The sequence below is a fragment of the Lepidothrix coronata genome, unplaced genomic scaffold (assembly GCF_001604755.1).
Source record: "Lepidothrix coronata isolate B3197 unplaced genomic scaffold, Lepidothrix_coronata-1.0 Scaffold115, whole genome shotgun sequence".
Taxonomy (NCBI): Eukaryota; Metazoa; Chordata; class Aves; order Passeriformes; family Pipridae; genus Lepidothrix; species Lepidothrix coronata.
Window position 1 is genome coordinate 435,522 of NW_016690295.1, and position 24,191 is coordinate 459,712.

General features: G+C 44.5%; 1 protein-coding gene and 1 long non-coding RNA gene across 3 annotated transcripts; one reads left to right on the forward strand and one right to left on the reverse strand.

Moving 5' to 3' along the window:
• Nucleotides 1-2,169: 2,169 nt before the first annotated feature.
• LOC108502255 lies at nt 2,170-6,410 on the forward strand. 2 transcript variants are annotated; one of them, XR_001876402.1, is made up of 4 exons: nt 2,170-2,549; nt 3,606-3,678; nt 5,284-5,382; nt 6,169-6,410. It is a non-coding gene; the product is annotated as an uncharacterized LOC108502255 (long non-coding RNA). The 2 variants fall into 2 exon arrangements; XR_001876401.1 differs by having other exon boundaries at nt 5,284-5,359.
• Nucleotides 6,411-11,563: 5,153 nt separating this feature from the next.
• EIF4G2 (eukaryotic translation initiation factor 4 gamma 2) lies at nt 11,564-23,408 on the reverse strand. Its single transcript, XM_017824969.1, has 23 exons — nt 23,383-23,408; nt 23,175-23,313; nt 21,216-21,280; nt 21,000-21,065; nt 20,449-20,574; nt 19,990-20,092; nt 19,198-19,329; nt 19,036-19,102; nt 18,805-18,956; nt 18,280-18,390; nt 17,660-17,743; nt 17,476-17,574; nt 17,131-17,272; nt 16,885-17,045; nt 16,325-16,438; nt 15,433-15,558; nt 15,087-15,191; nt 14,787-15,002; nt 14,227-14,485; nt 13,800-14,004; nt 13,172-13,383; nt 12,920-13,041; nt 11,564-12,629 (listed from the first exon to the last, which is right to left on the reverse strand). The coding sequence occupies exons 1-23, from the start codon at nt 23,406-23,408 to the stop codon at nt 12,564-12,566; spliced, it is 2,898 nt and encodes a 965-aa protein (XP_017680458.1). The 3' UTR covers nt 11,564-12,563.
• Between the last annotated feature and the right edge of the window lie 783 nt (nt 23,409-24,191).

Sequence of the window (24,191 nt, forward strand, 5' to 3'; positions counted from 1 at the left end):
AAGAAGTGTGGAAGAAAGCGGAGTAGGCAAAGAGGTGGGATCCAAATTGTCCATCAGCGTGTCGGGTTTCTGTGGCCAGGTTTTGGTAGTGGGGGGACTACAGGGGGGGCTTCTGTGAGAAGTTGCCAGAAGTTTCCTCCATATCTGATAGAGCCAATGCCAACCAGCTGCAGGATGGACCTGCTGCTGGGCAAGGCTAAGCCAACCAGGAATGACAGTAATGCCTCTGGGATAACATATTTAAGAAGATAAAAAAGTTATTGGGCAGATAAAAATTACAGCCAGAGAAGGGCAGAGTGAGAACATGTGAACAGCTCTGCAGACCCCCAGGTCAGTGCAGAAGGAAGGGAGGAGGTGCTCCACGCTCTGGATCTGAGGTTCCCCTGCAGCCCATGGCACAGCCTATGGTGGGGCAGCTGTACCCCCGCAGCCCATGGAGGACCATCGGGGTGCAGAGGTTCCAGCTGCAGCCCATGGAGAAGCACACACCAAAGCAGTTGGATGCCCGGAGGAGGCTGTGACCCCGTGGGAGGCCCATGCTGGAGCAAGGTCTTGGCAGGGACCTGCTGACCCATGGAGAGGGAACACAACACTGGAGCAGGTTTTCCTGTAGGACTTGTGGCCCCGTGACCCACACCAGAGCAGCCTGTGCCTGAAGGACTGTACCCCTTGGAAAAATGACCCACATGGCAGCAGTTTGTGAAGAACAGTTGCCCATGGGATGGACTCACATTGGAGAGGTTCATGAAGGACTGTCTCCTGTGGGAGGGACCCCACGGGAGCAGGGAAAGGACCCTCTCCATGAGCAGTGGCAGAAACAACCTGGGATGAACTGACCATGACCCCCATTCCCATCTCCCTGCGCTGCCAGGGGTGTGGAGGTAGAACTTGGGAAGAAGGAAGGGGTGGGGGGAAGGTGTTTTTAAGTTTTATCTTATCTCTTATTATCTTCCTCTGAATTTGTTAGTAATAAATTTAATTAATATCCCCACTTTGAGTCTGTTTTGCCCATGACAGTAATCGGTGAGTGATCTCTCCTGGTCCTTATATCAACTCATGAACCTTTAGCTGTATTTTCTTTCCTCTGTCCAGTTGCAGAGGGGAGTGAGAGAGCAGCTTTGGTGGGTACTTTGTGTCCAGCCAGGGTCAACCCACCACAATCAGGAGGACTGAATTTCACGTGTCATGTTCTCATTGACACTGATCTGCCAAGGAGCAATCATTTTTCCCCTTTCACAGTTTGTGTGACTCAAAGAGAATTGAAGCTGTTTTGTGCCCGGGTGATTTCTTACTGCGTTGTACAGGATTTTTGTCTGATCTACAAGGTCCTTGGAGCATACGTTGATTATAAAATGGCAAATGTTGATTAGTAATAGAACCACAGTCTCTTTCTCCACCTTCATAATGCAAAGTAGTGAAAATGATCTGATTTTGGTTTTGAATGGTTTAATTTAAAAAGAGAAGGTTATAAACACATAACTTTACTATTAGAAAGGTTGAAGGGCCTGGCCAAGAGTATGACTTGCAAACAAATTAGGGCCAGAATTGTCTTACAGAATTAAACCTTTACTGCTAAAAGCTGATCTTTGTTGTTCCCCATGTTGAGGGGCTGGGTTTTGGCCAGGCAGGCCTTGATTCAATTCCTGTGTCAAGTAAACTGCTATAAAGCTGCTTTGCTTTTACTGAGTATTTTCTGTGGGCAATTAATCTGTATCTCCAGGAGAGCTTCAACATAGGCTGTGGTTGTAGTTGCACAATCCCTGAGGTTGCCAAATAATCACATGCATTTGTTTTGTTTGGGAAAACTTCCCTGTGATGATTTGTTTAAAAAAAACAAAACCAAAACAACCACAGAGCAATCATCAGTGGTGGGAGCGAGGGTGAGTGTGGGATGCAGAACCAAAAACCCACAAAAAATCCTCTCAAAATCCAGAAATCCAGATAAGTGACCAACTCATAAATCACTGGGAGACTGAGTTAATTTAATGTGTGATAATTCTGTGAGAGTAGTGAGCTTTTCTAGTGTACAGGGGAAAGAGAAGAGACTTCCCTGTGCCTGAAGCACAGCTGGTGCCTGAGGGAACTCAGACCAGTAAGGTTCCAGTTCCTCTGCTGTTGGCACTGGCAGGGCTCCGAATCCCTCCGGGGGTGGCTGGTGCAAAGGGTTCCCATCACACCCAAGTAACAGCAGGGACAGGACAAACGTTCCAGGTCAGATGTTTCTTCCAGGATTTCTGGAAGGAGCTGCCCAACTAAGCAGAACCTGTGCTCAGTGTTTGAGTTGTGCCTGAGGCTGGGTTATAGAACATCTCCTCCGTTGGATGTCCTGCAGCTGAGGCCAAAGCCGTGCACTTCCCAGCGGGAAGCAGATCTGTGCTGCACCCTTAGCAGAGGTGGAGAAATCCTGGGCAGAAGCTCATGACCAGGAGCAGCATTTTCAAGAGAAAAAGGAGGCAGCCCATAGCTGAGACAGTTTAAAAGAAGAAAACCTAGAGGTGAACAGAGAGGTGGGGACTTCACACCAAGAATGCTCTGCCTTCAAACACCTGGTAGGTCCTGACATAGATTCTGTTCTGGGGGTTACCTGGAAATGTTTCCCTTGACAAACCTGCAGGCTCACAGATCTCACAATGAGTGAACCACAACTGCATTAAATGCAGTCCAATGATTGTATCTCCCTAGACTTTTATGGTCTTATCCTAATATTTAGTATCCTTCCCTCTGCCTTCCAGTTTGGTTTAGTTTAATGCCCAATTGTAATCATCTTTATTGTCAACTCCCTGGTCAACTGTCTTATGGTGCTGTTAATTGCTACAAATGCAGACATTGCTTCTATTAATAGTTCAGAGGATGCATTTTTATGATCTCTTTTTAGAAATTAGTAAATCTGACATGACTAAAATGAGCTAGTGTTACAACTTTGGGGTATAGGAGAAAAGGTTCAGCAGGGCTGGTTATTCCATAGGCAGTACATTTCTTTTCCTGAAAGCAGAAACCCTTCTGGTTTGCATCTCTCTGCTGGAAGTGGCAATCAGCATGTGGCATATACTCCCTTCTATATGCTCTAAGTAGCTCATGGGCTGCATGGAATAATGAAGAAAGTTATCTTGAAAACAGTCATGTAGAGCATGAAAAGAATCAGGGGAGGACAAATCTAAATTTAAAGGCAAGTAAGTGTCTTAATTAAAAGGTATCAATATATTGGTAAATCTAGTGAATTTTGTCAGATTACAAGACTTCTTTATTTACTATCTGCTTCATAGAAGTTACATTTGATTAAAACAGTTGTACCTGAGAATAAGAGCATCAAGCTTCTGTATCCAGTATTGCCACTTTGTTTGATCCCAATTTTTCTTTTACCTGGTGCTTTCGCTAAACCTCACCTGCAAGAATGAGAAGAACTAACACTGTTCAGTGTTTTGGGGTTTTTTATTTTGTTGTTCTTGGTTGGGGTTTTCTGTTTCTTTGCAGCCCTTGTGGCTGCAGTGAAAAGTCTGGATGTCTGAAGGACAGCCCCCCAGAGATACAAAACTGGAAAAGCAAGTCAAAACAAACCAGAATTTTACTATGTGTCAAGATTTCTAATTCAAACCTTCTGGGTTTAGGTTTCGCTGGACTCATCTCACATCTTCGAATGGTTAAGATGGAAAATGAGGAGGGAGATTGCACATCTACAAGGTGATGAGTGGAGAAGCAAGTGTGTGCATTTCTTTTCCCTTCTGGTGGTTCCAGATATCACAACAGTTGTCTCCCCTGGGCTCACAGTACGGGCAGCAGCAGCCGAAGAGGCTGCAGGGGGTGTGAGGGGCTGAAAGGCAGAAACCCTTGGATAGAGCAAAGGAGAGAAGGGGAAGGAATGTGGGTTATAGATGTGGAAACACAATGTTTTGGAAAAACTCCTGAAGTCTCCAGAAGTGGAAAAATCAGGAAGGAAAAACAAAAAGACAAAATAAATCTGTATATAATGATTACCAGTTTGATAAAATCAGCATTTGAAAGGCGATATTTAAAAATATTAATTTTAGAGACCTTGGGAGATGTTTTGCTCAAGATTTTCATTATGTATATTGCTGTCTTTTTTTCCCCCATACAGATGTATTTCCTGCATCAGATCTTAAAGGTCACATATCTAAATTTAAAATGGTAATGAAATGGGTTACCGTAGGTGCTGTATAGAGAAAATTCCCATGTTGGTTTTCAAATTTCATTTCCAAAGATGAATCAATCTAATACTGTCAATCAGGAAAAAAAAAAAAGAGAAATTTAGGGTTGGATCAATCACATTCCTAAATTTTCCTCTACCAACACAAGCAAGACAAGATTCATAGACTAAAAGTTGAAATGAATTCATTTAAACAGGAGATAAAGTGTAAATTTTTAATGATTAAAGTAATAGAAAATCGGTGGGGAGTGCAAAGGATTTGAACTTCTAGCAATTCCAGACCTCTAGACATTGGCATTTCTAGAACACTGCTGGGAGCAGGAGGTTTAGCTTGTTCCTCCAATGCAGTTTGGGACTGGGTTTCAATGTCCTATCAAAACACAACCTATCTATTTAAAACTTAGCCTTGATGAACCGAGAGGCACCTGTTAATGCTACTGCTTTTCTGGGACAGTTGTGCTGTGCCTTCAGCAGGTGTCACAACACGGATGTGCCCAGTCCTGGCAGCACAAGGACAGCACAGTGTGTGTGCAGTACAATTATGTGTTAGTAGAGAATTATGGCACGTTTTATTTCAGTGTTATATGGCCAGGTGATTTAGGTGAATTTTAGTTATCTTCAGACATCTAAAAATTAGCAGTCTAGACACCTTGTACAGGCCCATGGACTGGCACCCCCAGAGGGCAAATCATCCCCTCCCAAGGTAATAATTTAAGGTAGGTGGGATGAGTCACTGTGAGGAACCTGTTTCTCTCTGTTGCCTGACGAGTGTACAGCTGTCTAGACACTCAGCATTTGGATAGTTAAGTGAGGAATCCCACACAGCACAACAGTAGCTCAGATGTTTTCTTTGTTATTCATTTGAATTAGTTTCCAATTTAGATGCAATTTTCCCCTCTGTCTCCTCCCAATAACAATCCAGTAGGATCAAGTTTACATGAACCTTGATCACACTGAGGAACTGAAAGGGAGATTTCCACAAACAGGCATGGCATCCATCTATCAGTTCCCTTCTTATTTTTGCTTTTATGAGAGTTTTTTGTTACATTTAGAGGTTTTTTTCCACATTGTATTTTAGGTTTGCTACTTCAGCGAATACCAACAGCAAATTTCCTTCACAGGAAATTTCCTTCCTACATTTAAAGACTACTACTTGTGGATCTGTGAAGTACTGAGCAAAGTGTCTGGGAAATCAAGGTGGAGCTCTCAGAGGCTCTGGGGTGAGTGCACAGTGTTTATCTTCATCGGTGCAGTGCTGGTGGCACAGAGGTCTCAGCCTGGCACGTGCAAGCCTGAGCTGTTCCAGTGCCTGCACTGGGTTCTGTGGGAAGCTCAGTAAGTGCTTCCAGGGTCTGATTCCTCAGCTGCTGGTTATGTGCTTTACTGCACAGGTAACAGCTGCATTACCAGGATTCAACTCAATCATTTAGTGTCTTGAATGTTCCTTATTTAAAGATGAAATCCAAAGCTCAAAGGATGTCAGAAATAACAGTGTTACCTAGATTTACGTGTGATCCAAGGAGCAGCCTGTTCCTAAAGTAAGAGGGAAAGGAAGAGTTTGAATCAATAACATTTCCCCTTACAAACCAGATTAAGTGTGTAGAGTCTTCAAGGAGAAGCAAAATAGCAAATTATTCCCATGTTGGCCCACTTCTGGACTGAGTTCTCCTTCAGTCCTTTATGAAGGTTACTGTGGAATTTGCACTGGCAATTCCATAAGGATAGCTGATAGAATAGCCTATTTTGTACTTATATAACTGATGTATTTTATCAGAGACATTCCAGCCCCTGAATTGCTGCAATCACTCCCAGTGGATTCCAGTGGGCCTCTGCAGGAATGTGCCAACCTGCAGGGAAAGGGAGGGGGTTTTGGGGTGTTACTGCATTATGGTCCTGACTCCCACTGTATATCTACTGAGATAATTATCTCGAGGAATTTATGAATGGCCTTTCATCATAGCTAAATACTTCACGGTCTTGAAAATTAAATTGCATCAATTCCATAGATGGAAAACTATGGGAAACTGGAGGTCACCATGGAAACGTTCGCTGGAGCAGGAAATGAAACTGCTGTGTTGATCAAGTGAGTAATCATTTATCTACAGCCCAAAAAGTGCAGTGCACCTACCCTGCCCCTCACGGCTTTGTCTCCTCCAGCAGCCTGGCCGGGGCTCTCCCTCCTTCGGAAGTGTTCTTTGTATGGAACTGAGAGAGCCCTGCACTTCCCAGCTTGGCTCTCGGGGCTGTTTAAGGTTCAGATGTCAGCTGTACCCCAGGATGGTTCCTGCTTTGTTGTCAATACTGGGAAGGGGGATTAGTATCGATGCTTCTCCTGTTACCCAGAAACTGAAACATTAACTCAGCAAACCACCTAAGCTTAAAATAATATAGAAAAGCCCAAGGCCTTAAGTCCTTCCCGTGCTTTATGCCTCTGTGAAAGAATGCAGAGCTGGCCTAAGCACGTGCCTGATGCCTTGTTTGTGACTCTGCTGTGGAGGCAACTGCTTTCCAAAGGAGCAGCTGGGATTGGGTTCTCCAGCCTTAGATTTGGGTGATGTCACCTATCCTGAATAACAGTGGCAGTGCAGCACCACAGGAATCTGCACAGTTCATTGCTCCAGAAGGCAAATTCCCAATACAAAAGTGTGTTAGACTTTGGGTTTGTAACTTGACTATTATATGGGAGAAATGTTAGGGGACCAATTCCAATGAATGTATTTTCAGTAGATACCACGGGCCCCTGAGCTGAGGCAGATGACAGCCCTGGCTCAGAGCAGAAATCAAACCTCTACCACACTGAACTCTAAGATTGTGTAATTTAGCATTGTTGTGAACATTTAATTCAAATCTGCAAGGTTCCTCTCCAGGAAAGGCCAGTCACCCAGCATTCTACACTCCAAAGTGATTAAATCTTCAACTGCCTATGAATATGCAATCATTTCTTACAGGGTTTAACAAAATCACCACAGAAATGCAGACCAAGCCTTCACCTGTATTGCAGCTTTAACTCCACGTTCTTGCTAATTTACCCTTCGCTTCTCCAATTTCGCTTTGTCCTTAAAAACCATCCATTTTCTAACAGAACAAACTCTATAAACTTCATCCTCCACACACTTTATCAAACCAGCTAAAGATACCTTTTCGTTTCACAAACTCAAGTGTTTTGCATAGCTGCTTAGATAACAAAATTGTGTGAATACTTCACACATCAGATCCTTCAGACGCTTCCACTGTGAACATAAACAAAAACTAAATGTAAGACTGACGTTGTTCTAAACTGCAAAATATTTGAAGATAAAAATCCCACTCAGATGGCTGCTTTCCTCACTCTGGCCATGTATTTATGCCAAGTGTAACTGTTGCCATGGCTGCCTTGTCAACTCATTAAAAATAACAGTTCCCTGGTCTCCAACTCCCCTCCGTTAAAGGAAAGGGATGTGGGCTCTCTCTAAATTGAATCCAGACGAGCCTGTGTCCCTTTGCATCACCACTTAAAAGCCACATTATTCAAGGAGCTCCTACCTCAGGAGTCTCACTCAGTCCCTGACTCTCAGAGGTAAAGGCCTGATTCTGTTTTAGAGATTTCTTGGTGACTTAGAAGAGAAGCTTATTCTGGAATGCCTGGATAGGAGAGGATCCAGGGAGATACTGGAAGTGGTCTGTATCTTACTAAGTAACAAATGCAGCTATTTCTGAAGGATTGGCAAACTTTCTCGGATATCGTGTCCTGGAAGCAGATGTAGAACCACCATGCAGAACCTTTAAGGCCGTATTGATCGAGTCTCCTTTAGATTACAGTTAAACCCTGATGTCTGCAGCTCTAGCTCTGCTGGAGCTTTCCTTTCCTGTTGCAGCTCAGAGCTCAGCTGCAGATACCATTTCTGGTTTGCTTTTGAAGATGCAACATCTGAGTAGCTGTTCCAGGCTATAGATATGCCCCTCAGGAGATCTCGCCCCCCTGAACTGAGCCTGGATCTGCTGTGAACCTCTGCTCTCTGCCCAACACCATTCCAGATAAAAAGCAGCACCGACAAAGCTACAAGGACCTGGCAATTTATTTGAGGGCGGGGAAAAAGCTCCACCCAAGGGCACTTGGTGACTGAGTACACAGCCTTTGCATGACTTCTTGACCCATTCTGCCACTGGTCTCACAGAACTCTGATTGCCATTTCCCCTATTCATTCAAATCAAATTGTACGTAGGAGATGCAGCATTTGAAGTAAACACTGCAGCAGCCAGTCAGGAACAGGAGGTATCCCAGGTACCTGTAAGCATGAGCTCCCCCCGCTTCACTGCACTGCACCAGCTCTCTGGGAACTCATTTTTGAGAATAAGCATGAATTGGCAATAAACTCACTTTTTTAATCAGTCACTGCAGCTGCGAGCCTGGATTGCAACATACGCTGTGATAATTCCTGTTTCAGATGTGTTCTAAAAATTTACATCAACTATTCAAGACTCTGCCGAAATGATCAAATTGTTTGGATTTATTCACTGCTCTGGGGAAAACATCCCTCCAAATCTAAATAGCATTCAGATGGAAGCTTCCATCTGCTAAAAAGCAGGTCAGCTCAGCCACACTCAAAAGATTTTGTTCCATACCCAACCCCCCCACCCCATCCCCAAATCCCATAGCTTCCTCCTGAAATTTCTCCCCCAAAAATGCCTGTGCAGAGTTATGAAGATGTTTTGACTTTTAGGAACTGATCGGGTGATTCAGAACACCTCTCCCAAGAGGAGAGGCTGAAGAGTTGGGGTTGTTCAGCCTGCAGAAGGTTCCTCTGCAAGAGAGCTGAAGAGGGACTTCTGACAGGAGAAGGGGGAATGGCTTCAAACTGAGAGAGCGGGGTTAGGTTAGAAAAAAATTTGTTCTTCACTGTGAAGGTGGTACAACAGTGGAACAGGTTGCCCAGACAACTTGTGGCTGCCCCATCCCTGAAGTGTTCAAGGCCAGGCTGGATGGAGATTTGAGCAACCTGGTGTACTGGGAGCTGTCCCTGCCCATGGCACCTTTTTAAGGTCCACATCAAGCCATTCCATGATTCTATGATCAGAACACATTCCTGAAACACGCAGATTTAATACCTAAGCACCCCTGCAGCTTGGAAAGGAGATGGTCTCCTACTGGTATAAAGAGGGACAAGGCAGCAGCTGTCCCACTGTGACACTCACTAGGAGCAGGTGAGAATTCACCACAACGGGTCATTTTCAATAACCAACCCACAACTGTTGGTTCAGTAAAGGCTCCTGAGTGGGAACTGCAACCTAGACCAGGATATCAAAGATAAACGGAACTGCTGTGAAATGTGTTTAATAGCAGTTTCTTCCACTCTTCTGCCAATGTAGTTACACCTAAACATTTTAAAAAATTACTATCAACAAAAGCCATCATTATTGATCAATTATATCGGTTTAATTTTGCTATGGCTTTGCTATTTAAAAGTGAATACGCTATTTACATGAAAGAACACAGAAGTGAGACCAACCCAACGCCCATCCCCTGTTCCAGATCACTTAGCCAACAGCACTGCACTTGAACACTAAAAACTCCTCAAGCAGTTGGAGATCTCCTTATCTAGGGAAATACCACTTGGATATACACGCTGCAATAAGCACCATTTTTTTCAAGAACCCAGATCTGATCACACTAACTAAATGTAAACTTTGCAAGTGTCTCATGCTGGCAAGTAAATAATCCCAGAGTTTAGTGGCATTTTACTGTTTATGTTCTGTGTGTTTAGTGTTGTCCTATCCCAGAGGAGTTTTCTCCAACAGAATTCCCAACATAGTGACTAGTTATAAACAAGCCAAGCAGCAAAGCCTCCATGCACAAGTACGTAAGACTGCAGTAATTCCATTTTGGGCTGGGCAAGAATACAAGGCTTAGTTACACTACTCCAACAGCCTACAGCTGCCAGCTTCACCTTCTCCAAAATCTGGCAGAAAAGCTTAGGTACAGGTTCTGGATCTACTCTGAAGCTTTGACTAGGAATTGTTTTACTTGCACATCCTTCTACTACTACCTTTGTTTTCCACCTCTAGTGAATTTAGTTGGAAACTACTGGTTAGGACTGTTCTTTCACACCCTGTGGTTCCTCAGACTTCAACTCTGCAGCCCATGGGCATGCAGTGCACTGTTTATCTAGTAACCTACATGTGAAGTACACAAAACTTGTATTAGAGCAGCCAACACCACTAACCAGTGAGCTGTAACAGTGAAGTTTAACAATAAACTAACAAACTTGGAGGAACACAACCCTACTGCTGAAACAATGTGTAATTTCATTGCATCTTACTACAGAGTAAAACTGCGATTCTAAAACAGAATTATTTTGAATTCATTCCTAATAAATGAACCTTGTAACTGTACTTACGTACCCCGATCCTGTATTTAACTGCAGAACCTCGGTGAATATAGCAGACATACACCTGAGACCCACCTTTATCTCCCTGAAACCACATATGAATGGAGGAGCAAACTCTGCAATGCCAGTAGTTCCAGCATTGACAACATTACTCTGCAGATTGGAAATACTGTCATAAATTTCAGATCACTCTGTCATGCCTGGGAGGAGCACCATAGCATTCAGTACTTTTTTTGAAGCCCCGGGCTGTCAGTGATTCCCACTGTCACACAGGAGTTGCACCTAAAGCCAGCTCTGAACCTTGAACCACTGAAGTGCAGTTGGGGCTCTCCTGTCTCCACTGAGCCAGACTTCACAGAAATATCCTGCTCTCCTGTTCACTGCTACATACACATTTCTACAAGTGCAGTGTCGTCATGGAATTTTTGGTAGCAATTCCTGTCAAATACACTTGGCTTACGGAAGCACACTACCTTGATTTACTGAGCTGGTACAGCAAGTTACTGAGGCACCCGAAGAACTCCCTGAGAGACCCAGGCTTACAGTGTGCAGGAGGCCAGGGCTTGGGACTGTACTTGGGAAGCCCTTCACAGCAAACCAGGACCTGCTCTCCAAGGCACAACTCTTCCAGTCACAGAAAAGCTCCACTTTTGTCTCCAGTGGTGAAGAAGGGTTTATAGACTAAAGCACTTCCAGCACTGGCAAACCCAGGAGACAGTATTGTTTTGCCATTACAAATACATCACCTTGCAACAGGTGAAGTCTTGAGTAGCAGCGAGGACAAAAAAAAATTCACTAGGGACAAAGTTCTAAGAAGTAAGGTATTTTGAGTATTTAATAGATGACATTTCAAGCCTGTACAATGCAACATCATTGAACTCCTTTGTAGGGATTTTTTGCCAATTTGATTTGAGAAACAGGCAGCTAACAGACAATGCCACTCAATTTGAAAACATGCATGTGGCCTGGGGAAGCTCAAAGCATTACCAAGGTAAAAAGCACATACTCACTGATAAAGCATACACTGGACCACAATGCAAACCCCTACCACTTATTCGGCAGAATTACATCATTCTTCTCCTGTCATAACACATCTGTAGTGTTTAATCTTGTCCGTGACCTTATTTAGAATTCATCTGCATGTTCAGACAATGAGTGTAAAAATAATTTCAAGATGCTCCCATCTAAAGCAACTCCCACTGATATTTCCTTTCTAAAGTGAACTAATCATCAGTCCAAAGCTTTTCTACTGGGAGACATTCAGAAACAAGTCAAGTATCACAATGTTTATTGATAGATACAAGTATATAAAATCAGGGCATGAACATGTCTTGATAAATTAAGTAGACTTAATTTCAGTACTATAAGAGGGACCAATTCAAATTTCTCACCATGTCATGTTTCACACCCACAAAAACCTCTTCCAAAGGGCATTAAACCATCTCTTCAGCCGATCAGTTTTTGTGCAAGTAAACTGTTCCTTTTAAAAAAAAAGACTTGTGCACTTGCCCAGGCTCAAGGATATTAAAACCTAGCACATAAAGCCCATTACTAGAGGTAGAAATACAGGCAATATACTATTACGGCAACAACCAACCATCGATTACAGTTAAGGATTCTCTGTAACAACCAAATGGATAATCAAATATTGCAACAACTCAAGTATTACACTGAGCAAAGTGCATTTCTACAGTATTCAGTGTTGCTATTCAGTTTTCTAACTTAAAAACAGCCTATGATAACTGGCAGCAAAGAAGACCCTTGCAACAGACTGCTTCTGCTCGAGAACTTATGATGTAATTATTGCATGCTGCTAATACACTGTTATCTAAACATTAAAGATACTCTAAAATATTTTTATTGTAGACTATTAAGACATACTACAAAAACCTTTTGCAGAGGATATCCTACTGACATACTTCTGCTTTAAATATTGTGAAACATTACAGCGGAATGAATTTTCGCAGTGGTTAGGTCAAATGCAGTTACATCATAGCAACAGTATGTTTGCACAATTTAAGGCTTTGGCTGGTTCTTTAGTCAGCTTCTTCTTCAGATTCTTCTTCTTCAGCAGTTTCCAGCCAGGTTAACCACTGGTTTACCTGCAGTTACACAAAACTGGTTAAAGGGAGCAGGAATTATTTCCCCACTAGGTACTTCTGCATAACACTGCTTCTCCCCCCAACTCGTTTTTAAAATCTTTCAGCCACACTTGCACTACTCATAGGCCTCTAGTAAATCAAAAAGGTTTTGTTCATCTCGCTTAACTCCTCCCTAGCAAAATACTCCATCAAGCTGCTCAACATTTTAGACACTCTGGAAGTGTTCTCAAGCACTCCAGTGCAGCAGACATCATGAATCCAAATCTCTACTCTGATATTAGCAAATTTACCTGGAATAAAGCTTTGCCTTTCCCTGGAAACTCTTGAGTAATATCTTCTTTCCATGCCAAGAAGGCTTCTTCTTCAATGATCTCCATGTCATAGAAATGAACAAAGAAGCGCAGTAACATGCCTATGGAAGTAAATTAAACCTTTGTTAGCTTTTATCACCTTCTGACCAGATGCAGTGACAAGCCTGAAAGCTTGTCTGAAAGCTATACACAGATTCAAGTTCAGTTCTGGCAAGATCTTGATGCACCCACCTTTTGGAAAATTATTGTTGTAGCAGTGCACCTGGAGTGCATATAAAGCACTCACTTGCAGATCAACATGGTCATGGAGGAACTTCTGCATTACTGGCTTGAAGGAAAGAAGCAGCTGTTTTTCCTGCTCTAGCTGCTCTTTAGATGGAGCAGATGAAGAATCCGATTCGTCACTGGGTGGGTTTACTTCACTAGAAATATACTGCAAGAAACTGGACAAAGAAAAGCGAAGCTCAGTTCCGCAGACTGAGAAATCTAGCACCTTAGGTTACAAGTTCAGCTGGCTATTACTACAAATAGCCTCCTGCTTACACCAGTAGTCAGGTGCACGCACAGGGATTTGTGTTGAGGCTGACAGCACACCACAAAAATCCTTGTTTTGCCTCTATTATGGCTCTACAAACACACAGGTCTACACTTCTTCCCAAAGAAAACACCTCCCACTGATGTAGGCTCAGAGACTTGCTCTTCTCCTCAAATACAATGGGATTTTAAAAGAGGAGGTTCACTTAAAACCATCTGTCTCCCTGTGTACTGCACACAGTGCTACGTGTCAGGCTTTACAGTTACTGACCTGTCAGCAGCTTTACCAAACAGGTGTCTAAACTACAGCAAAACAACATCTCACCTGGTCATCAATATATTCACAAATCCCTTATCTACATGAAGTTTGGGTGAAATGTTATCTTTAATCCACTTGTAGATGGCTTGAGGGGATGGATCTGATTTTATTTGCTTTAGCAGTTCCTTCTCCAGTTTCAGAAGCGGGAACAAGAAGCTAAGCCCCTTCCCTTCCAAGATCTCCAGCATGCGGTCCTTGTTCTGGTCGATTTCTGACAAGTAAAACACACAGGTGAAGTGCTTGTGTTGACCAAGAGCTGCAGACAATGGTTCATGGCTCCAGACATCTCTTAGCAAACACCACTCCCAACAATGAGGACAGGTGACTCCACCAAGATAACCTCGTATTTTATTTTACTCTGGCATAAACTAGAGGGAAAACATCTCGCATGCACTAGGATGGGGTGTCAGAAGAGCTACGTGGCGACTCTTACCTGGTAACATTTTCTGCATATTCACTTTGCTTTGTTGGAACAATTCTGTTAGCCATTCACGGTCTTGTAACTTAGCTAACTGCTGAAGACAGAGCAGGAAGAGAGGGAAATGGGTGCCACTTTCCAGTGGTTGAGCCAGTTCGGAAATGCTCACCAGGTCTGAAATAATGGCACGGGCTGCAAACTGTGCTAAGTAGGATTTCACCAATGGGATGTCCACCTCCAGTTTGGGGCACTGGTCCAATACATTCAGGAATGCCTACGAAATAGTACACACACAAGCTGAAATTCTGGAGTAATTTTGTACCTGTGGACAGTAATTAATACTTGTACTACCTATAAGCCTCAAGTTTCTTTTCTGCATTCAACCACTTGCAAAGAGGTTCCCAGTCTCTGGTTCCCCAAATATTACATTTCTTCCTTTTGTCACTTCATTTGCCCCTCACAGGATTAAACATTATTTTACCTCCCCAGATCAGTGTGACTTAAAAAAAAATTGCACACTGACTTTACACACGCCACCCACCACGACGGACTGCAAGACTGTAAGACCACAGTACCTGCATGAAGTTGTCACTGGTGGCTATTCCCTCCTGCTTGAGCAAGCTGATCAAGGTGCTTGCTTTCTCTTTGTCTTCATCTGATCTATCTAGGGATTGAATGATTACTTTGCTCAACATCTCAGGAATGAAGTGTTTTGGAGCTCTCATTTCTCTCACAGTATTGACAGCATCATTAGCATTTCCATTGTTCAGATACTCAGTCACCACAGCCTCCTGCAAAGGAAAAAGGCAGAATTGAGCATTCTTTGTGAAGAGCACATACAAGGCTTCAAGAATCACTATTACACACTAACTTACAGTTTGTTTAAGGAGCTCTTCTTTAGAAGGAGGTGGTTTCTTGGTGGTCTTTGCAGGTTTCTCTTGTATAAGTGGTGGATTTGTTTTAAGACCAAGTTGAGGCGGCTGAAAAAAAGATACCACAATTTGGTTCTTTGCAGCACATCTACCCATGCTTATATCAAGCTGAACAACATCTAACACATACAAAGGCAGATGGGAGTCAAATCACTTTGGTTTCATACATTCTCTCTGTATGTCCTGCTCTTTGCAATCAAAAGCTTCTCCCTTCCCACATTAGAAATTAAGTTTTGCAAGCACGAAGAGGTAAGTACAGCCAACAACATACACTGATTTATATATTTACCTGTCCCAAAGGTGGTGTCTGAGTGCGTGGTGGTTGAGCACTGGGAGGAATCATAGTTATCTGGGGCTGAAGCTTTGGCACTTGGTTTTTATTCATTAGAAAAGACTGAGCAGGTCTCAGGCTAATCTGTAAACAGATAAGTCAGAAAAAACTCAAACTGTTTCAAGTATTCTGACCAACAAAACACAGCCATGGACTCACACCAAGTGATCTCACTGAAGCATGACTTCATTTCTACAGTGTTAATACTTGAATACAGATTAAGCCACATGTGTCCTGAAATTCCCCCAAAAGCAAGTTACTGGTACTTAGTTTTACTGGTATCAAGAACTGGAAATGCTCCTTTTAGATGCAGTATGTTAGAGACCCAAGAAGATAATCAGCATGTTTGCTGATGTATTTTACAGCCAAGATAATAGTCCGCCAATTGCTCAGAAGTTGGGATACAAGTCTGGTTAACACTCAAAATCACAATGCAGTTGTACTTTGCATTTGAAATTTTGCCTATTAGCCAGTTCTAAACAAAACAAAAAAAATATATTTAGCCTGGTCCAGCACTTCAGGGTTTGTGAAGTTCAGGGTTTTCTGAACTTTTAATTAAATGTATTGTTATGACTATGATGCATGGGAACTGATGTCAGAGTAGTGTTCTTGGAAGTGTGGGGGAAGGAAGGGACACCCCAAAAAATTGCCCTCATATCTCAGTCTTGCTCATAGGACGCTGGATACCCTAAGGAAAGTGAGGGGAGTAAGGTGAAAGAGGAAGGGACAAAGGAGGAGGAGGAGGAGAAGAAGAAAGAGTTCCAGCATTAGTCCTCATAATAACGCGTCTTGCTATAATCATTGGGCAATATTTAGAATAGGCTTTAAGTAATGTAGGCATGTCATGTACCTCATCTGCATTAAGCTGTCCTTTCTTAGAAAACCGAGGTGGCATATCCTTCGACTGTCCTTGTTGCTGGGATAAGAGTCCCTGATTCTGGGTATGGTAGAGCTGGCTTTGCCCCTATTTCAGAAAGGGAGATATAGAGAAAGAAGTGCAGATGATGGAGTGGCGTACATCATATGGTAAGTAGTACCAGAGGGACCAGAGAACAAAGATTCTATTTGCCAGGAAGGGAAAAAGAAGGAGCAGGGGTGGTGGGAGAGTAGCAACTATCCCTAAAAACAGGGCTATCTTTTAAATAAAACACACCATTCTGACCCACCAAAGCCACATGCACCTTTTCTTGCAGTTAAAAAAAAAAAACACCCAACAAAAAAGTGTATTCTTTTCATCTTCTGCACAATTTAAAAAGTCGTTTAGAATTTTTGTATCAGCTGAGCATCAGTTTCTTATGAGAATTCAATCTGAGTAAGTCTTTTAACATTAGCAGACTATAATCCGTAACATACGCATCTGAGGAAGAGCTCCTAAACAAGCTGAAGTCACTGTGTGAATATCCTCCTTACCTGACTTTTCAGAAAAGATTTGCCTAGGTCTCCAAACTGGGATTGAGCAGAAGGCATGAGGTGACCCCCATGGCCATTGAAAAGTTGGTTTGTACGATGGCGTCCCATGGTGGGTGAAAATCTATCCTGAATAACCCCTGGACCAGTACCAATTCCGCTACCTGGACGAGACCAACGACAGCTTTAGTTCTTGTTCAGTACAGCACAGCCACAGCCACCCCCACCACGTCTGCAGTTCCAGCCTACCTGGCATTTGTCCAAACATATCAGCAAGCCCTCCGAGTGGGTCCCTGTCAAGTTTCATCCTGGGTGGCATAAAGGGTCCCTCCAGAAAGAAGTCGCTTCTCATCCCTTGAGACATAGGAGCAGGAATAAAAACTCCCAGATCCTTTAAAACAGGAATTGTAAAGTTTTATTAGTATGGACTCACAGCCCCTCAAAAAGTAAAGTTTTTAGCCCTCAACTACAGAAATACATCTGATTTTAACCCTTAAGCTGACTGTCACACTCTATGAGAACTACTCACAAGTGCAGTGTAGGTTTTGGGACACAGAGCAAAGCCAAGAACAAGACCTCACATGCAACACTTACTTTTACTGCATCTTGACGGATTTGATTGATAGTCTTTGGTCCATTGTCAAGAAAAGCTTTGCGAGGAACCCAGTTGTGTTCTCTCAACTCCACAGTATCCTTGGAACATAAAAGATTATAAGGAAACGATTCAAGACAACTTCACAAGAAAAAAGCAGCAGTGCAACCCATTTTATCATCATACCTGCAGCAGGAAACGAATCCTTGCTGGCAATTCCTTACTTGACATCAAGGAGCGCATACGGGCAAAGTACTGATCCATTAAGGACTGGGGGAACAAAATTACAAGTTGGAGTAATTCTGTCAGTCTCCTGAGTATTTTCATTCAAGACACCCAAGATCAAATAATAGAAAAGGCTGCCCTTTCCTGCCATCTCTATCTCCTTGATGGCAGTCCAGTTTAAAGCAAGCTAATGCATCAGGACATCTGAGTCAGAGATAAATAACACAGCCCAAGTTCTCATTACTCTGACATCATTTCAAGTTTACATTCAGAACTCATCTGTCAAATCAGCTGTGTTCAGAATAGTTCATGACATCATTTCAAGCAGCGTTTAGAGAAACAACAGTCTTGCATTTCTGACTTCCTGATGGTCCTAACTACATCCTAAGAGGACGTTAAAAACCATTCCAAAGATTAACTCCTTTTGCTATCACCTGATGCAGGAGCCATAGCTGGCACTCCTCTCTGAAAGTCAAACCTCAGTTCTGTACTTATGAATACTGTATACAGAAGGTTCAGCCAATCAAAGTCCTGGCCACATAATTTAATTAGGTGAGTGACTGCAAGGGATAGGCACATACCTTGGCTTTCGCATGATCTAATCTAGGCCCCACTGTCCTCATTATCTGACAGAGGCACTCCAAATCCTCCCCCATATCTTTGAGTTGGACTCTCTTCTTCTTTTCCAAAAGCTGAAAGGGGAATTAGGCATTTGGACATATTAACAATTCATAAGCAACAAACTTATTACACTGGCACATACACAAACATTTTATCTTGTTCTAAAGGCAAATGGACTTGACAATAAGTTAAAGAACTGCTAATTCAAGTACTTATTACTCCTAAGTGTACGTACTTTTAAGTACCTGTGGTATTTCTCTCTGGGCCAAACTACATCTTCTGTTGGAGACAATTCCCATGGCTTTGAACAAAGCCAATTTTACCTCTTAACCACGCCAAAAGACGGATCATTTTAAACAGTGGGGGGTAGGTGATTGTCAGGAAATATTTACGTGTTATTTTATGCTTCAACATTCCCAAAGCAGCATAACAAGTTTTTTAAAGTCCCATTTTGCTCCTGGCCCTGCCCCAATCTGGATACTCACTGTTTTGATGCACTTATGAAGGATAGATTCATGAATAAGATCAAGCTTGCCAAGTTCTCCAATGAATTTGATGTTCCCCAGCATCTTGATCTTGGCAATGGCTCTCTGTTCCTCCTCCTCGGGGAGGAGGGGACCATCATGCTTATCATAGACTGGAAAACAAAGAAGCCTGTTTAGCGTGGCTGTGGGATAAGAAGACAGATGCTGTATTAAAGTGGTTTTAAAACTTACTATCAACATTTCTGGTTCGGTTTTCAAATTCATCTTGAAGTTTAGATATTAGGAGGCGTCTGAATGTCTAAAAAAAAAGAGAACAAAGAAAACAATTAAGATAATCTGTGCAACTGCACATCCTAGCCAAAGTTATCGTTCCAGATTGACAGATACACTCACTGTGCTTTGCTTCTGTCCTGGATGACTCTCTGCTGATGGGCCATCAAAGTTGGGTGCATCTTCTGCCAGTCGCAGACATAGTTGAGCGTACAGCGAGCTATACTTGGGCTCTTCAAGGGCTTTGTCTACGATCTGAACAGATGGATTTGCAGTAAGGCAGCATGTAGGAGGATGCAAATGTTATTAGGAAAGCGAGATGGAAGACAGAAGGCATTACTACCACTCTGATCCAGAACTATTTTTTACTAAATCAAACACACAAATAATGTAGTTTAACGTTAGTCTGAAGGGAAAAAGCTCTTCTGTGCTATTCAAGAGCCTCTATAATCCTTGGCCAACAAAACTCATCATCACAACACCTATGTTAGCATTGCCAATCTGATCTCAGAATAAACAAAGTGACATAAAAGCTACATCAGTGTCCCAAAAAGCCACCTGCAGTAGCCTTTCCAAGACCAAAAGGCCTGCTCCTCAGGAAAACAGGCAGGGCAGGGGCAGTGAAGGGGCACAGAAACATGACTGCTAACTAGCATCTTACATTTTTAAAAAGCCTGTCATAGAATCCCCAATCACATCTAGTGATTCTTGAAACTTCTAAACAAGTTAAAGCATTAAACCTACTTCCTCCTTAGTATACCCTTCTCACACAGAAAGCAGGTGTGAGGTGATGTTTGATAATCTAAATACGCAAAACCATTAGACATACTACTTCTGCATCCCACCAAAACCAACCAGCCTTCTGATTTTTAACATGCAAGAAAACTGTAGTTTAAAGAAATGCAGCCATCTTACCAGCAGTATGACCCCTTTTAGGATGAGCTTAGATTCTACACCCACATTGAGGAGCTCAAGGCATAGCTTGTCAAACTTTTCAGGAGTAAGCTTATTTAGTATGCTAAAGAGGAACAAACAAAAACAAGAATACAGATATTGTAAGCATGCTACAGGTCATTTCAGAGTCACATTTATCTTTACTTTTTAAGCCTATTAAAAATAAAGAAGTGCAATTTTCCTTTCAACTGTGTTTTGGAAGATCTTCAGATAATGTACTTTTGAAAATTCCAGTCCTCTTAGAAGAATTACTCTAATGGGTTCAAGTGTTAGCTGCTGCTAGATGATCAATTTGTCTTCTCTAAAGGACTCACCACCCCCAAACTCAACCCACGTGTGTTCTTTTCCTCCAGCCCATTTATAAGATACACATTGCTAACGAAAGCAGTAAGGAAAGAACTAATCCCGTGAAGAACTTACCCTCTTACTTTCCTGAAGATTGCATCATGTCGTTCTTTGTCGTTTGCGGAGTCGTCATCTCGTCTAGTGCTTCGTGAAGGAATCCATTTCTGAGCGTTTTGCCCTGGGTTTTTCCCCAGGAACTCGCTGCAGAATTTTGAAGAATGGTATTGTTAAACAAATGACTTAAAAGAACTGGCTTTTTAACCTTTCAGTATTGCCTTACTCAGACAAACTCTGTTGCTTGCTTTGTTAGGAGCATGCACTTGCCACTGCCAACACAGCAGCATCTGCTGCACAGCAAAGTACTCACTCAACAATAATAAAACCCCACATCCCAAAGGAAACCCTCTAAACTTTTTAACTAAAAGGCATGAGCAAGCAAGTTTGTGCACCTCCTATTACCCAGGATGCACACTCTTAACAGACACAGACTGCAGAACATTATAAGGTTATCAACTCAGTACGTGCCCCTCTTGCAACTTTAAAGCTGCACTATTTTCAGTTCTGTATTCACCATCAAGCATGCTTTGCCTTCAAATCATGCCAAATTAGAGACCAAGATGACATACCTGTTGCTGGCAGTCTTGGGATAGTGCTGAGGTGCACCCCTACCACCTCCTCCGCCTGAAGAAGCACTGTTAAAAAAAACAACAACGTAACCCTTGGTAAGTTCAAAACCTCAACGCTTATAATTACATTTCAGTTTTGGTATAAACATCATAAGAATTTGAATTCTCAAAGGACAGTTTTCACTGCCAACTGTTCAAACAAAAAGGCATTAGTACCTGAAACGAGAAGCACCCCCTTCTGCAATCGCACTCTCCACTTTGGCGGCTTGACAACGAAGAATCTTCAAAAGAATAAAATTAAATTGACGGGGTGGGGAAAAACAAAACCTAGAAAGACAAACCAAGCATTCATATTATAGTTGTTTTACTATCAGCCACAGTGTCTAACTTACAATAAAAGTACAAATTTTGTTTAAGAACAAGAACCTTTAAACACTGAGCTTCACAACAGGTAAGAAAAGTCTTATTTATGCGATACTTGGGAGTGACCACAGAAAGGCCAATTTCACCATTACAGCCACGTTTTCCAACGGGGGTCGGGGAACAGACATAAGGGAATCACAGACTAAAACAGGAAGAGCCTCAAATTTACCCAGTCCACTCTGAAAAGCCCTTGCAGAAAACAACATGTACTTTTTTTAACACAGCATAACTAATCCTTTATTAACATGGCTTATAAACGATGACTGATTATAGTAACACTAACCAAATTTTGAAGTGATAAGCACCAGACCACAAAACACACTACTTAACGTAGTAAAAGGGATGTAGTCTGCGTCCAAACTGCCTACTAAGCTCCAAAATAACGAAAAAAAGGTACCGCCCACTCTCCGCAACCCCCCGTCAAATTTTAGCTTGAAGAAAGGAAAAAAAAAATCTCGCTGCACAGCTCACGTAGCAGGAAGCTAACCAGGGGGACAGAAACGCCCCGGGGGGAAGGGAGGGGGAACGCAAAAAGCCCCTCACAGCTCCGGGCACCCCCCCAGGCCTCCCCGAGGCTCCGCCGCCCGCCCGGCGCGGGCACGAGGAGCGGACACAACATGGCGGCGGCGGCGAACAATGGGCTGAGGGCGCGCAGGGCGCCCCCCGCAGGTACCGCTCGGCACCGCCGCCCCCCGCCCCGCCCCACCCGGCGGGCGCCGCCCGCTCCCCGCTCTTTGTTCTCCGGGAGGGATCCGCTCCGCCGCCGCCAAACGGAGGCGGCCCCCTCCGGTCCGCCCGCGGGAAGCTGCCGGTATCGCCCTGCACCGCCACCCCCGCAACAGGAAACGGGGGCGAGGCTGCTGCCCGGCTGACGCGGCGCCTCGGCAGCGCCCGCTCTTCCCTCCCACGAGGAGCCAAGAGAAAAGAATAAACAATAAACCCCCCCCCCCATATATTAGAAAATCCTCTCGGCACGTTCCCCTGGTAATGCGGATCCCTAAGGATCCGCAGCCCGCTACGTGAACCGAGGCTACTCCCTGCAAGGGGAGCCAGTGGGGCAGCGCGGGTGCCCACAGCGCACAGCCAGACCACCATCCTGCAACTATGCAACTGAGCCGATCCTCGAAAGGGACCGTCCCTACGGACCAGCACCACCCGACCCCATCTCCCTCGCTCTAACCTCTAACACTGCTGCTCAAGCGTCCCCTGCGCGCCCGGTGGGGGCTGCACAGCTCCTGGAGCCCTTCGCTCAGCAGCGGCGGGACCCCCCAAGCCGGCAACAGCACTCCCAAAGCCGGCAGCGGGAGCGTCCCCCGGCTCAGGCCGCCATTTTGTGCGGGAGCCACAGAGAAGCAGCCGGTGAGAAAATGGCGGCCACGCCGGGCAGCCGCCATTTTAGGCTGCAGCTGCAGCATTCCCCGCTCCCTCCCGGTCCCAGACCCGCGTTTCTCTCACCACTTCACGCGTTTCTCACCTTCCCTAAGGCCTTGTCAGCTTCCCCGGGTCCCGGCGGCTACCAAGGGCAGGGGAAAAGGCAAGAGAAGGGGGGGGAGGGGAAGGGAGCCGGGGACCGGGGCTGGGGAGGGGAAGGGGGGAACGCGCGGGACAGGGCGAGTCTCCGAATCACCACAGCAAGAGCAGCACCGGCCCGACGCCTCCCCCCGCCACCTCCATAGAGCGCCGACCGCCGCCGCCGCGTCTCGGACGCTCCTCAGCAGCCCCACTAACTTTATCACCCTTCACGCAACCTACCCCACCTCCCGCCGGGACCCGCCAATCGCCGCCGAGCGCTCCGCCCGCCCTGCCAATCACAGCCGAGGCGGGGGGCGGTGCCACGGCCGGGGTGGGCGGGGGGGAGCGGGGGTTTGGTTGCGCCGCGCCGCCGCCGCAGTGCAGCACCGGTATTCACGAAGGTCGCTACGCCGGGGGCCGGTGGGGCCGGTGGGCAACTCCGCGGCACCTGCGCAAGTGGCGTAAGCGCTCCATGGCGGCCGCTTGGCCGCTGCTCCCCTGCGCTGTTCGTTGCCGAGCTGCAGCCCCTCACACAGCCCCAGCGCTCGGGGCCTGCGGTGCGAGGTACACCCTCTTCTGTCACGTCCACACAACGGTAGTTTACTGTTTATGTAGCCTCGTAACGTTTTGGTTTGTTTGGGGTTTAGTTTTTTATTTAATAAATTGATTTTCCCCAGTTTCCCCTCAGACAGACCACATTTCACATTTTGTTGGAGGTAAAACAAATGAGCTGATAACAGACTGTATTCTCGAGCTTGCAATCAGACCCGGAGAAGGAAGGTTACCATGTGAGCTCCAGGAGCCCGTCTGCACGGATCTAGTTTCAGGTTTGCTTTCTGGGGTTGGAAACTATTTCTCCCTCTGCATGTGCTTTTCAGCTGGGAACTGGCCTGTCCGCGGCTGCAGGCGGCCCTTGGACGACCAGGGCTCCGGAGAGACATTTTTGTGTGTCTCTCATGGTAAGCACACCGCTGGTGGGATATTCCTGCTCCTCTCAGTCAAACAAAAAGATGGCCAGGCTTCCAGCTGTAGGTGGAAGTTTAAGTCATGGAGACTTCCAGAGAGTCACCCACGAGAGGTTTCATCCTTTAACAGCCAGGTCTCCCTCCCAGGTGGTCGCTGAGGTGGCAGCTACCCCGACTTGCCAAAGGATCAAACTTAGTTGCCCTGGGAGGGGCCATACAGAAAAAACAAGGGATAAGTAAAGGTGAGGAGAAACCCCATAAACAGCTACATCTGCTTTGTTCACACACTCGC